The following is a 12,075-nucleotide window of genomic DNA, read 5'->3' on the forward strand; positions in this document are numbered from 1 at the left end:
CAGTATGGCAGCTCTGGCTACGAGGGAGCATACCATTGCCTCTGCATGGCTGCCGCTGCCAACCTCCTTCCCTGGCCAGCCCATAGTAGCTGCTGGAGAGTAGGCATGGATGAGGAGAGGCTGTGGCCACTGAGATCCAGCCCTATGTGATACACTGGCTCTGACGGGCTGGCAGAAGGCAGGGCCACCCTGGGTGGGACGAAAGAGGGAGCAGAGTGGAGTGCAAGGAGTATTTCTTTTCTTTTTTTAATGCTTTGTGCTTCCACATCTAATCTTGCCCCATTCTAAAATTTATTTATTGGTGTGTGTGTCCCCCCCCCCTTTTTTTTGGAAATCTAATAAATAAAATAAAATAAAATTGAGATTAAGGGATTTTCTCAGGACAGTGGAGGGGATGTGTGCTTTGTGCCCTTCTTATGATAATAAATGCTCAGCGGGGGCGGAGGGAAAAAAATTGGGGGGGGGGTCAAGGAGGGTCAGTTGTGGGGGAGTGAGAAATGTCCCTATTTTCCGCCGATGAATGTTGGAGAATATGGAACTGCAGCAAAAATAGGTTTGTTGCTTGCAGCAAGTTGGCAACAGAGCGGTTTTTTTAATTTAAAAAAGGAAAGGAAAGCCAGAGTCTGTGGGCATTAGGGCTCTGCACTGAATTTGGCAGAGACACAAGCCAAATCAGGCATATTCTGAGGGCTTTGGGCCTACAGATGAAACAGAATGGACTGGCCACAAATGAGATGTGGCAGGCGGAGGACATCAGGTATGAAGCAAAAGCAGGCAGAATGCAAAGCCTGGACATAAGGGAAGTAGGATATTCCTGCCCTTTGCAATTTGTTTGTCTTGCATGCATGGAAACTGTTCATGAAGAAGCACTGGCCAGAAGCACGTGGGATTAGGTCCTCCAGGATCTGATTCTGCACAATGCTGTGCACTTGCCAAGTTTTTAAAGCCCTTAGTTCTGCTTGTTTTGGAGATGGATCTGGGCCAAGGAGGATGGACTCTGGGGCAGCACAGGGCAACTTGCCCTAATCTGGGGGCCACAGGTTGAGGCCACGGGGTGGGTATGAGGATCCCTGCTTGACAGTAGTAGACATCCAGTTGACCTGACTAATCCATCTTCAACAAAGTTTTATTATTCCTTTATTCCTTTATTATTCCTTGACCCAGATGTTGTGGCGGTTGCAACGGTCTGTGTTACAGCACAGCATATATTTTTCCAGTCCGGTTTTCCTGTACCTGACGGTTTCACACTTCATAGTACAGCCCCGATCCACATTGACAACAGAAAGCCCTGGGAAAGAAGGAGAAAAAGGCATCATGGTTATCTACTATGGCTGCAGCATGGTTACTAACAGGAGCGAAACATTTACTGTGTTGTCTTCAGTGCCTGTTATGGACCATTTTTTAAAGGCAGAACAAACCCAGGCATCTAATCCTATTGTGCATATTTGATTTAAACCAGGCATAGGCAAACTCGGCCCTCCAGATCTTTTGGGACTACAATTCCCATCATCTCTGACCACTGGTCCTGTTAGCTAGGGATCATGGGAGTTGTAGTCCCAAAAACATCTGGAGGGCTGAATTTGCCTATGCCTGATTTAAACCAATGTTTTTATTTATGTTGGGTTATATCTACAAGTCCCTTATTTTCCAAGGGCAGTCTTGAATTTACAGAAGCCATCCTGGTTTCTGATTTTATCCTGGAATGTCCCACTTTTCTTTAAAGGTAAAGGGACCCCTGACCATTAGGTCCAGTCGTGGCTGACTCTGGGGTTACGGCACTCATCTCACTTTATTGGCCGAGGGAGCCGGTGTACAGCTTCCGGGTCATGTGGCCAGCATGACTAAGCCACTTCTGGCAAACCGAGCAGCGCACAGAAACGCCGTTTACCTTCCCGCCGGAGTGGTACCTATTTATCTACTTGCACTTCGACGTACTTTCGAACTGCTAGGTTGGCAAGAGCAGGGACCGAGCAACGGGAGCTCACCCCGGTTGCGGGGATTCGAACCACCGACCTTCTGATTTGCAAATCCTAGGCTCTGTGGTTTAACCCGCGTCCCGCTTTTCTTTAGGATGTCTCTATTTTCATTGCATAAATGTTGGAGGGTATGGAGTTATGTGACCTCTGAGCCAAGGAGATAAGTAACTATATAACCTTTAGAAGACATCTGAAGGAAGCCCTGTATAGGGAAGTTTTTAAAAATGCTTAATGTTTCATTATGTTAAGATTGGAAAAACTGAGAGAATCAAAAGGTACAGATTCCTCCATCTTTACAAAGGCAAAGACAGCATCTCTAATCATTCCTATTAGGGTACTCACCTTTAGCAATCAGCTGAGTGTAGCAGAATTTATATTGCCCAGCCCTGCAAGTTTTTGCAGCATGGACACATGTGTTATCGGTTTTAACCTTCCGACAGTAATGACACACAAAACTTCCAACAGCTAAGAAGAAGAGAAAGGAAGAATATTAAGCAATGGATAAATTGAGATTGGTCCCAAGACAAACAGGCACCACCATTTTTTTTGGGGGGGGGGGTGGAAACAAAGGATGGAGGTGTGAATGACCTATGTAATGAGTATAACAATCATATTCATTAGAGATTTGTGGTATGAATGGAGAAATGAGTGTAGGCCTATTTTTAGGATGAAGAACACCACCCTAAAATGGAGTCTCGCTAAGACTTGTGGAACTGATAAGGTTGGCAAGCAAAGGGAGGAAGAAGTGCTAAGCTCATGAGACTTGACATACAAAGAGAGATACAAGGACAGGTGTTGAACCAGATTGAGTAATGAGGTTGTGATGAACTACGTGGTAAACAACTTTGGCAAGGAACACATGGCAGTGAATCACTAGAGCTGGAATGTCTGGTAGAAAGTATATAAAGAAGGGACTTTCCAGTGGAAAAGTGTACCAAGTTCCCAGTGCTGCAATGGCTGCCACCCGTCCTCTTGCCATAGCCTGATCAGCTATTGGTGCAGAGTTTGTGAGTATGATTGAGAATCTGTGCATGTGTGTTAGGGACTGCAATTTTGATGTGTGCAATAAAAGTGTTTCACCGAGTTGCAACTCCCTGGGTCTACATACTGTATGTTTCTTTCTCCTAAAGAATAATAATAATAATATAATACCTTTATTGTCAATGTACAACCTGTGTACAATGAAATTAACCAAGTCTCCCTCCCCCCAAACATTCAATCTCATTGCACTCTGTGTGCTCATTGCACAACACATCACCTCGCAAATCAGTTGCACTATGTTATTTTCTGTTCAACAGCCTAACAGCCCATGGATAGAAGCTATTTTTTAGCCTGTTGGTATGACTGATTATATTTCTATATCTCCTGCCTGAGGGTAGAAGATTAAAGAGGTGCTGGCCGAGGTGTGAATCATCCCCAAGAATTTTTCTCGCTCTCCTAAGGCAACAATCCCTTGCGATGTCATCTAGCAGACTCAAGGGACAGCCCATGATATCATGTGCTGTATTCACCACTCTCTGCAGAGACTTTCTGTCCATGGCTGTCAAGCCAGCATACCACACTGTGATGCAATATGAACCAGCTAAAAAGCAATCCAAAAAGAACCATTAATTTGTAACTGGGGACAAAATCTTGATTCCAGTAGGAGTATTATTAACAAATATTTTGTGCCCATTTCTATTGGACCCCAAAAGAAGTTTGCCATCCCCTTTTCTGCAATTTTTCACATTAACAGATACAAAAGAATATCCAAAGTAATACTATTCCACTGTGTACCATATTTTTTGCTCTATAAGACTCACTTCCCCCCTCCTATGGAGTGTCTTATGGAGCGAATGCAGGCTGCGCAGCTATCACAGAAGCCAGAACAGCAAGAGGGATTCAGAATATTTTTTTTCATGTTTTCCTCCTCCAAAACCTAGGTGCGTCTTGTGGTCTGGTGTGTCTGGTACGTCTTATAGAATGAAAAATATGGTAATTCTTCTTTACTTAGTTGTCTGTTGGAGGAATGAGAACGAAATCTTTTTGTTGATTCAAATACAATAGAATTTTTTTATTATTAAACATTCTGCTGTAGGGAGCAGTCAAGATTTCCAGAGGCCCCCGTTACCTGTTCAAAGCAAAATTATCATCACCCATTATTCAAGCACATAATTAAATAATTAAATCTCTAATGAATATGATTGTTATACTCGGTACACATACATTCTAGAATTATGAACAAGAGGGTGTGTTCTGTGTTTGCTCACTAACCCCTGATATATTGGTAAGTCAGACCAGCTTTTGTTCAAATTGACTGCAGAGACAAGACTTGGGCTAAGGACCTCATGTCGAAGGAAGATCCTAAGAAGGAGTAAGCCCTCTGCGCAGCTACATTGGCTGAATAAAGGTCTTTGACCGCAATCTAAACATCCTCCCACCTGCAGGACTGTATAGAGCAGCAGGTCCATTGCCACACCCATAGCCCTGCCATTCATGGTGCCAGTCTGGAGCGAGTGCAGTTACTGGGTGAGGAAGGGATCCTGTGGCAGCACAATACACATTCAACTTGGGATTCAACAGGTCCTGAACTGTCTTAGCCCCTCCTTACTATCAGAACGCCTCATTTTAGGGCTTTAAATTTGTTGCTGATGGTGTGGATGCTGCTGTCAGCCCTTCTGTTCACCAGCATGTTCAGAAACTTACAGGTTTGCAAGAGCTGGGTGAAAGGATGCCTCTGCTCATTCCAAAAAAGCTAAACAATAACCCATCACAGCCTGGCCTAAGGGTGTGTGTGGATTGACCTGTCCATCTCTCAACTGGTTTGAATATGAAGTGGGAAGCATTTGGGAACAAGCTGCCCCTTCCAACTTTCTTGGCAACTGCATGAAAGATTGGTGGACTCATCCAAAACCTGGATCAGGAAGGGTAGCCAGTGTCAATATCTCCCCATTCACAGAGTCACTGTGCATTTTGACCAGCTTCTGTGGGGAAGTCTGACATTAGCAGCCTTTTGAAAATATTGTTTTGTACAGCTAATTTCATCCATTCACTCAAACTTCACATTTCAAGCAGTCCTTTTGCTGTATAGTTGGTGTCAGGAGCAAGTTCAATTGTATCTATTTCATATACTTGATAGTGAATGACACCAAATGTAAATCCCATCTCAATAACAATCCTTCCTCATTAATTTAACAACACTGCTAATTTCATTCATTCCTACTGACACCTTTCTTTTCTGAGACTGCCCTTTGGACTGGTTAGTCAAAAAATTAACTAAGCATTTCCAATGTCTTTCATACTAACAATGCCCACCATATGTTCTAGAACTTACCCATGTCAATGTAGACCAGGGCTAAAAAACCTACTGCAAGAACCTTGTTCATCTTTAGTCCGTTTTTCCAAGAAATGGGGGGTGAGATGCAAAGGGTGACTCAAAGTCAAATAGAAGCACAGGTGTTATGAAGTCGCAACCTTCCTACCTTGCATGATCAGAAGAAGAACACTTTGGGTGGATTTAATTTACTGCCTGAGGGCCAATGAGTTTATTCTTTGAACCTTATTGGCAGTGAGGACATAGAACAGCTTGGGATTCATTTGTGTGCCTTAGATATTCAATGTACATGCAGAAGAATACTATGTAAGGTGTCATTCCTGGGGCAGTCCATAAAACCCTGCCTTTGTCATTGCAAGTAGGGATGGGCATATATATGGATTTTTGATTCTCTGCATTTCCCATTCTTCCAATTATTAATTCAGTTGTACACATTTCTTCAGAAATTTGTGGACTGTTACTATTAAAAAAAAAATCCTCATGGAAAACCATCTCTATTTTATCACAAATTTATACTGATAGATACTAAGGCTGTGCATGGAGTCCATGATCTGATTTGAGGGCCTGATCCAGTGTTTTTGGAGTCCCTGATCTGACCCAGGACAATTTAAAGCATGCCATTAAAAAGGGCATGTCTTCCAACCTAAAATTGGAGTGTCGGGAAGGGCATGATGCTTTGGCTATCATCGACAGGATCACCCCAGAGTGCTGGAAAAATAGGTGCCATTTTGCACCGAATATTGCGGCTGCCCACAACGAAGGGCTTCAACTGCCCATTGACTTTGTGGGGGCCCAGCCCCATAAATATATTATTGTGGGTGCCTAAGCACCCACGGCCCCCTGGAGTTGGCTCCAGTGGCTGGAAGGTAGGCATTCTGGTACGATAATGCTGACAATCGCCAAAGCGCTAGACCAGAAGGTGTTTTGGCACAATCCTCCTGATTTGCTTCAAAGTGAGTCTTTCGGTCTGGCTCTCTGGCACGATGACTCACACCAGATTGCCAGACAAAAAAAATAGGACATTCCAGGATCCAAACAGAAGTGGGGATTGGCTTCTGTGATCCGGGATGTCTCGCTTAAAATGGGACACTTGCCGGTTATGAAAGTGTGGGATGCAACAGGAGATCTGGGGCCTAGTGCAAAATATCTAGGGGCTAGCCTGCTGCCATCCAAGCCTGCTGCTGCCTTCTCCAACTCTCCAGGTTTCATATTTTCAAGACAGAGGAATGTGTGTTGTAGGGTTTAGTGCACAGGGATGTGGCTTGCAAGGGAGCACCTAGCAGAATTTTACCACCTGTTTTCACGTCTCCTTCCTCTGTCCCTCCCATCCATAAGTATAGTTAGGGTGTTTAAAAAAACCAGAAACCCAAATTAAATATTTGCCCCATCCCCCAAATTGATCCAGGACCAGACCTGGGGTGCGACGGGTAGTCCCTGGTATGTTCAAAAGGATTTGAAAGCAAAGAGACAGGTCTATCGATTTATGTTCATCTAACAATTTAGTAAAAGGTGCTTGAAAATGCATATCATACCCAATAACATTTACTAGGGTAGGAGTTGTCAGTGAAGTGCCCACTGTGGTAAGCACAGAGACCTGCCGAATCCTTCTCTGCCATTTGCTAGACCTGAATTTAGGCTTGATGAAAGCATTCTGTTAAAGCCAATGGAACGGCTTGTGCTGTGTGGGTGGTGGTGGTGGTGGACAGGCCAGAAATATCCACTCATGGTAGGCCTTTTATTAGCCCATCTGATTCTAAGGGGCTGTGACAGGTTCCAAGAAAAGATCTCTAGATGACTATATGATGTCAATGTAGGAGGGCACATAGAGAGATGGGGGACATTCCAATGCAGTATGCAAATATTCTTCCAGGAAAGTGTCCCTATATTTGTCTTTTATCTTTCCACATGAGTTGAGATGGGTCCTGAGATGATGGGCTCATGCGCACATCCACTCGTCCCATGACTTTATGGCTTTACTAGAAGAGACAAGAACATTGTCGGTTCACTACTCACAGCAACGTATTTCATGCAAGTAGTCAAAAGCCAGAAACTTTAGAAACCTCTCGATTTCACAGACTCACCCTCAATAGCTAGGAATGCACACATTTATTTATTTATTTGTCCAAAGGTTATGAAAATTGCAAAAGTCTTCCACACATCACAACAGCTCTTCTTCATCATACGTTCCAGAGATCCAGATCGTTGCACAATTCGTATCCACAGCACAACATATGTTCTTCATAGTTGTTTTTCATGATCTTGAAGGTATGACAGTCACTGTTGCAGCCTCGATCCACACTTGTAACTTTGCCATCTGTGGAGTGATGTGACAGAGAAAAATGCATCATGGACCCTGGGCAGATTTACACTCACGGTTTTTAACGCTAAGAATGAGTTAAGGAATAGTTCTGATAACCATATAGCCATATGATATTCTGCTCTTTAACGGTGTCTGCAGAGCGATTTGGAACCAGGAACCAGGAACCAGGAACAAGGGAGACAGCAGGGAGGAAGCACAAGAGAACATTTCCTGTTTTGACATTTTAGAATGATATTTCTAATATCGTTCTAATAACGTTTAAAAGGTGAGTGTAGATCCAGCTCCCCTCTCCCCATCCCTACTAGCAATTTAGAAGCTGATGTGCCATGTATGTCTGCTCCATCCCTGAAGTAATATTGAGAAAAAGCACCAGATGGTGCCAAGCATATTATCCACAAACCCAGCTCACATTAAGAGGGTTGGACATCACCATTTCATCCCACACAGCTGATTTTCCTACTTCAATAAGTTCTCCTGCCTCCCAAAAAGCATCTGTCACCCATCAGATATTTCAGTGGTCTTGTAGTCTCCAATACAGAGGTGGCTAACCTCAGGCTCAGGGGCCAAATGTAGCCCTCCTAAACTCTCTCCCTCTCTCTGGCCCTTGGGACCCTGCACAGGCCACAATTCCTTTGTAGCCACACCCTCTTTCTTCAGGCCACACCTCCCTCTGCCCTTGCTTTGCATTCTCCTTGAGTGAATGTTTTCACCTTGCTGCAAATGTATCATTGAAGCCTGATAATAATTCCTTCTTGCTTGAATGGAGAAGAGAGAGAGAGAGAGAGAGAGAGAGAGAGAGAGAGACGTTTGATCATAGATGTAGAAAGAAGTCTGATGTGCAAAGGGAAATGTATGTGCATTGCTCCACCCACCACTGGCGCATGGCTCCCAGAAGTTTTCCCAAATAGGCTGAGAAAGATTCCCCAAGTCTGCTCTAATAGGTGGCCCAGTTTAAAAAAAAAAAATTTAAAATGGCTCTGGCGGTGGCCGGAATATGGTTGCTTGCCTAGTATTTATTACACCTGCGTGTCAAGTGTGTGACAGCACCTACTGTAGCTTCCACCAAGAGAGATGGACAAACAGGAGAAGACAGTATGGCAAGGCACCATCACACACTTGACCTTTGATGGTTCTGGCACTGTTGCTTACTGGAAGTTAGAAGGGAGAGGGAGGTGGCAGGGAGATGGGTGCAGGAATGCCTGATCACCTTCCCCTCACCAGTGGGGAAGTCAGAAGAAGGCTGCATGGTGTGTGAGCCATGTTAAGTGCAGCTTGCAGGAAAGAAAAAAGGAGGGAGATGCGCTCCTCTGAGTTACACTTAAATGGCGAGGAGTGGCCAGGCAAGGCAAGAAGGGAAGTACAGCTGTACCTTGGTTGATGAACATCTTGCGAGTCGAAAGTTTTGGCTCCTGAACACCGCAAACCCGGAAGTGAGTGTTCCGGTTTGTGAACGTTCTTTGGAACCTGAGTGTCCAATGCCGCTTCCATGGCTTCCGATTGGCTGCAGGAAGCGCCTGCAGCCACTCAGAAGCTCCACATTGGTTCCAGAGGTGGAGCTAGCCGCTCCGGCACCTGGAGCAGCGCACATGCTGTGCACCCGAGGTTGGACCCATGGGGGCAGGGTGAGCGTCCCAGGGGGCGAGCCGCCCATGGCAGGCTGCTTCCTGGGCGGGGGTAGGAAGCCACTTTGCCAGCAGCCTTCCTCCCTTCCCTCTTCCTTTTGACAGCTCTGGGGAGGCTCTCCGCCCCCCAGAAGCAGCCCGGGAGCAGGGGGCAACGGCGCACTGCCCACCCACGACTCCCAAGCCTCCCCCAAGCTGTCAGAACAAAGGGGGAAGGGGGGAAGGCTGCTGGCAAGGCGGTGCAGCTCCACCTCTCCCCCTGGTGGCTTGGGATAGGCTTGGGAGTCGCAGGCGGGCAGCACACCAAATGTCATCCCCCTCAGTGATGACACCCGGGGCAGACTGCCCCCAACGCCCCCTTCCTCCACCCCTGTTTGGTTCCCGAATGTTTTGGAAGTCGAACGGACTTCCAGAATGGATTCTGCTCTACTTTTGAGGTACCACTGTAATCATAATTGGAGGGTGGGGGCCTTCTACATACGAAGCAATCAGGGAGAAAGAATTTGAGCCAAGTCAGCACCACTGTTTACTGCACAAGAAAGGAGTTTTGTGGGCAAGGGCCCTCACCTTTTAGCTGCTCCACTAAGCTCTGGATGCTGTGTCTGTGATTTCTTGTTCTTCAGATCTTGCTCTTCGGCCAGCTGCCCTTCCTTGCTGCCCCACCTGACATGCCAGCGGCTCTTGCTCTCACTCTCCCACTTCTGTCAGCACAAACTCTTGCTCTCCTCCCCCCCCAACCCACCATTTGCCCGCACAAGCTCTGCCTGCCCATGGCTCTGCAGCTGGGACAAAAAGGTGGTGGGGGTGGTGGGGAATGAAGTACCTTAAAGGACCAGTGAAGGAAGAGGGAGGTGGGAGGGAGGGGATGATAACTTCAAATGCAGGGAAAAAAATTGCATCTCATATTAAATCAATATGGGACACAGCAATTTACTTTGAAAAAAAGGGACGATTCCATATTTTAAGGGATGGGTGGCAACCTTATATACTGGACAATTCACACATCATACTGTTTCTTTAGTTGTTCTGTGTGACTTCCCCAGGGCTCCCACATTACTGCAGTTTGGAGGGGCTACATTGCAGCAAAAGTGAGACATAAAAGCCCGCAGAACATTTGAAGCATAAAACATTAAGAGTAGGAGGTTACAAGAGCTTCATAAGCACAAATTACCATGAATGCACTGTGAAAAGGATGTCAGGAGGGGCTCTTAGCCTCTTCGATAGCCTCTTGGGACTGGAAAGCGGGATTTAGTCTAAACAAGCAAAGGAACAAATCATCCCTCTGCCACTCTCAAGCATTAAACTGTTTCTACTGGACTCACGTTGAATAGTCATTCGTGTGAAGCAGTATCTGTCATTTCCTGCATCGCAAATTTCTTGGATGGTCGAACAACTATTATCATACTCAACATTCGGACAGTAGAGGCACCAGAGGGCTTCAGCTTGGCAGGGAGAATGAAAAGAGGAGAAGAAAATGTTAAGCAAACGACTGGTTAGAGAGTGGCTCCCAGGAAGTGAATGGTATATAGCTAAACCCTCTTTGAATAGCAAGACATGCAATGGTGGATGAAACCATGAAAAGGTAACCTCAGTGGTTGGGACAGGGATGAAGGACACATCTGAGAAGTGGAGTGGTGCCCGTTTGAACCTCTTGCTCTATTCAGATTCTTACCTAGGGTCTCGGTTTTTTTTATTACTGCTCATATAGTTGCCCCATTATAGGACTTCCTTTGGCAGTTCACAAAGCCGATAGAGCAAGCAAGTGCCAGAACAAACTCTTTACAATTCAGTATATAACAATAGGGAACTTTAAGAAACTTATTTTTAAAATCAAAACACAATTAAAACACAGTGTAAAAAAAACCTTAATTAAAACTGTGAGACCCAGACTGTAAAGCATGCCATTTTTAAAAGCCCGGGGAGCCACAAAGATGGTATCCCGAAGATGGTGCTTGATTAACTTCTTTGGGAAGGCCAGTGCCACTACCAAGAAGGCCCTCTTCCTTTTGAAGGAAGGGCTGTAGCCAAGTGGTAGAGCATCTGCTTTGTAGTTCTACTCTGTAATGTTTTGTTCTTGACTCTGAGACTTACCCAGTGCTATTTTTCTAGAAACAGAGGTGCCCGAATTCATGATGAACACCTCCATCATTGTCTTAGAATGGCAATGGTGCCCACCTGAGAGGTGTCAGAACTGAGTTCTGGAGAGTTCTAGCTGAAGAAAAACCCTGGACTTACCTGAATCAAGGTAGAGAAGGGCTAGGAAGCCTATTATCAGAACTTTGCACATCCTTAGTTTCCTTCTTTCAAGCCAAAGGAGGGAGAGAAGCCAAGTTAAATAAAAGGAGAGAAGGAGAAAAATTGCAAGCTTCCTACACTGGGTGATGGTAAGAACAGAGTGGGTGATTCTAACATTGCACCTGGGTCCTGGTGAGTTTATTAGAAGCAAGTTGGCAGTGAGGGTGTAGAACATCTAGAGGCTCACGGACATTTGCAAAGTTTTTTGCCAATAAAATTGCTCAAATTCGTAAGGGTTGCTCAGATTCGTAGCAGGGCCAGAGTAGGAGGGGTTGGCTGTGCATGCTTCCTCTGGGGTGCAGTAGCCTTTCCTTTGCCCTCAGGGCCCTACTTACCTGGAGCCATGCTAAGAAAATGCACCCTACTCCCCATAATAATCCTCAGGTTGGAGAAGAGCGTGCAAATATTAAAATCTCAACATGAGCTTTGTGTTTGAATTTCATGGATGGTGGCTCCTCTCTGCTTTCCCCCTTTCTGCTGTTTATCTTAATTGCAAGAGATGTACCTGATTAAATGAGTGCATCAGTACAGGACATGCTCAAAAGGAAT

The 12,075-nt window shown here is 45.3% G+C and overlaps 1 protein-coding gene and 1 long non-coding RNA gene across 3 annotated transcripts; both read right to left on the bottom strand.

The window, feature by feature from the left end:
* Positions 1 to 996: 996 nt before the first annotated feature.
* On the bottom strand, positions 997 to 5,454 carry LOC308464619 (cytotoxin KJC3-like). Of its 2 annotated transcripts, none has more exons than XM_080984066.1 (3): positions 5,438 to 5,454; positions 2,319 to 2,441; positions 997 to 1,288 (listed from the first exon to the last, which is right to left on the bottom strand). In XM_080984066.1, the coding sequence occupies exons 1-3, from the start codon at positions 5,442 to 5,444 to the stop codon at positions 1,149 to 1,151; spliced, it is 270 nt and encodes an 89-aa protein (XP_080840192.1). In that variant the 5' UTR covers positions 5,445 to 5,454; the 3' UTR covers positions 997 to 1,148. The 2 variants fall into 2 exon arrangements, with proteins under 2 accessions (XP_080840192.1, XP_080840191.1); XM_080984065.1 differs by lacking the exon at positions 5,438 to 5,454 and adding an exon at positions 5,290 to 5,383.
* A 1,926-nt stretch (positions 5,455 to 7,380) lies between these two features.
* On the bottom strand, positions 7,381 to 11,650 carry LOC308464704. The gene is made up of 3 exons (XR_013980134.1): positions 11,467 to 11,650; positions 10,554 to 10,673; positions 7,381 to 7,603 (listed from the first exon to the last, which is right to left on the bottom strand). It is a non-coding gene; the product is annotated as an uncharacterized lncRNA (long non-coding RNA).
* Positions 11,651 to 12,075: the final 425 nt, after the last annotated feature.

The sequence above is a fragment of the Podarcis pityusensis genome (assembly GCF_964106645.2).
Source record: "Podarcis pityusensis genome assembly, chromosome: 15".
Lineage (NCBI taxonomy): Eukaryota > Metazoa > Chordata > Lepidosauria > Squamata > Lacertidae > Podarcis > Podarcis pityusensis.

Coding starts and splice junctions, on each gene's coding strand:
- LOC308464619 (XM_080984065.1), bottom strand. CDS start 5,341: ATGAACAAGGTTCTTGCAGTAGGTTTTTTAGCCCTGGTCTACATTGAC. Junction 2,442..5,289: donor CCTGGTCTACATTGACATGG/GTAAGTTCTAGA, acceptor TCTTCTTCTTAG/CTGTTGGAAGTTTTGTGTGT. Junction 1,289..2,318: donor CACTCAGCTGATTGCTAAAG/GTGAGTACCCTA, acceptor CTTCTTTCCCAG/GGCTTTCTGTTGTCAATGTG.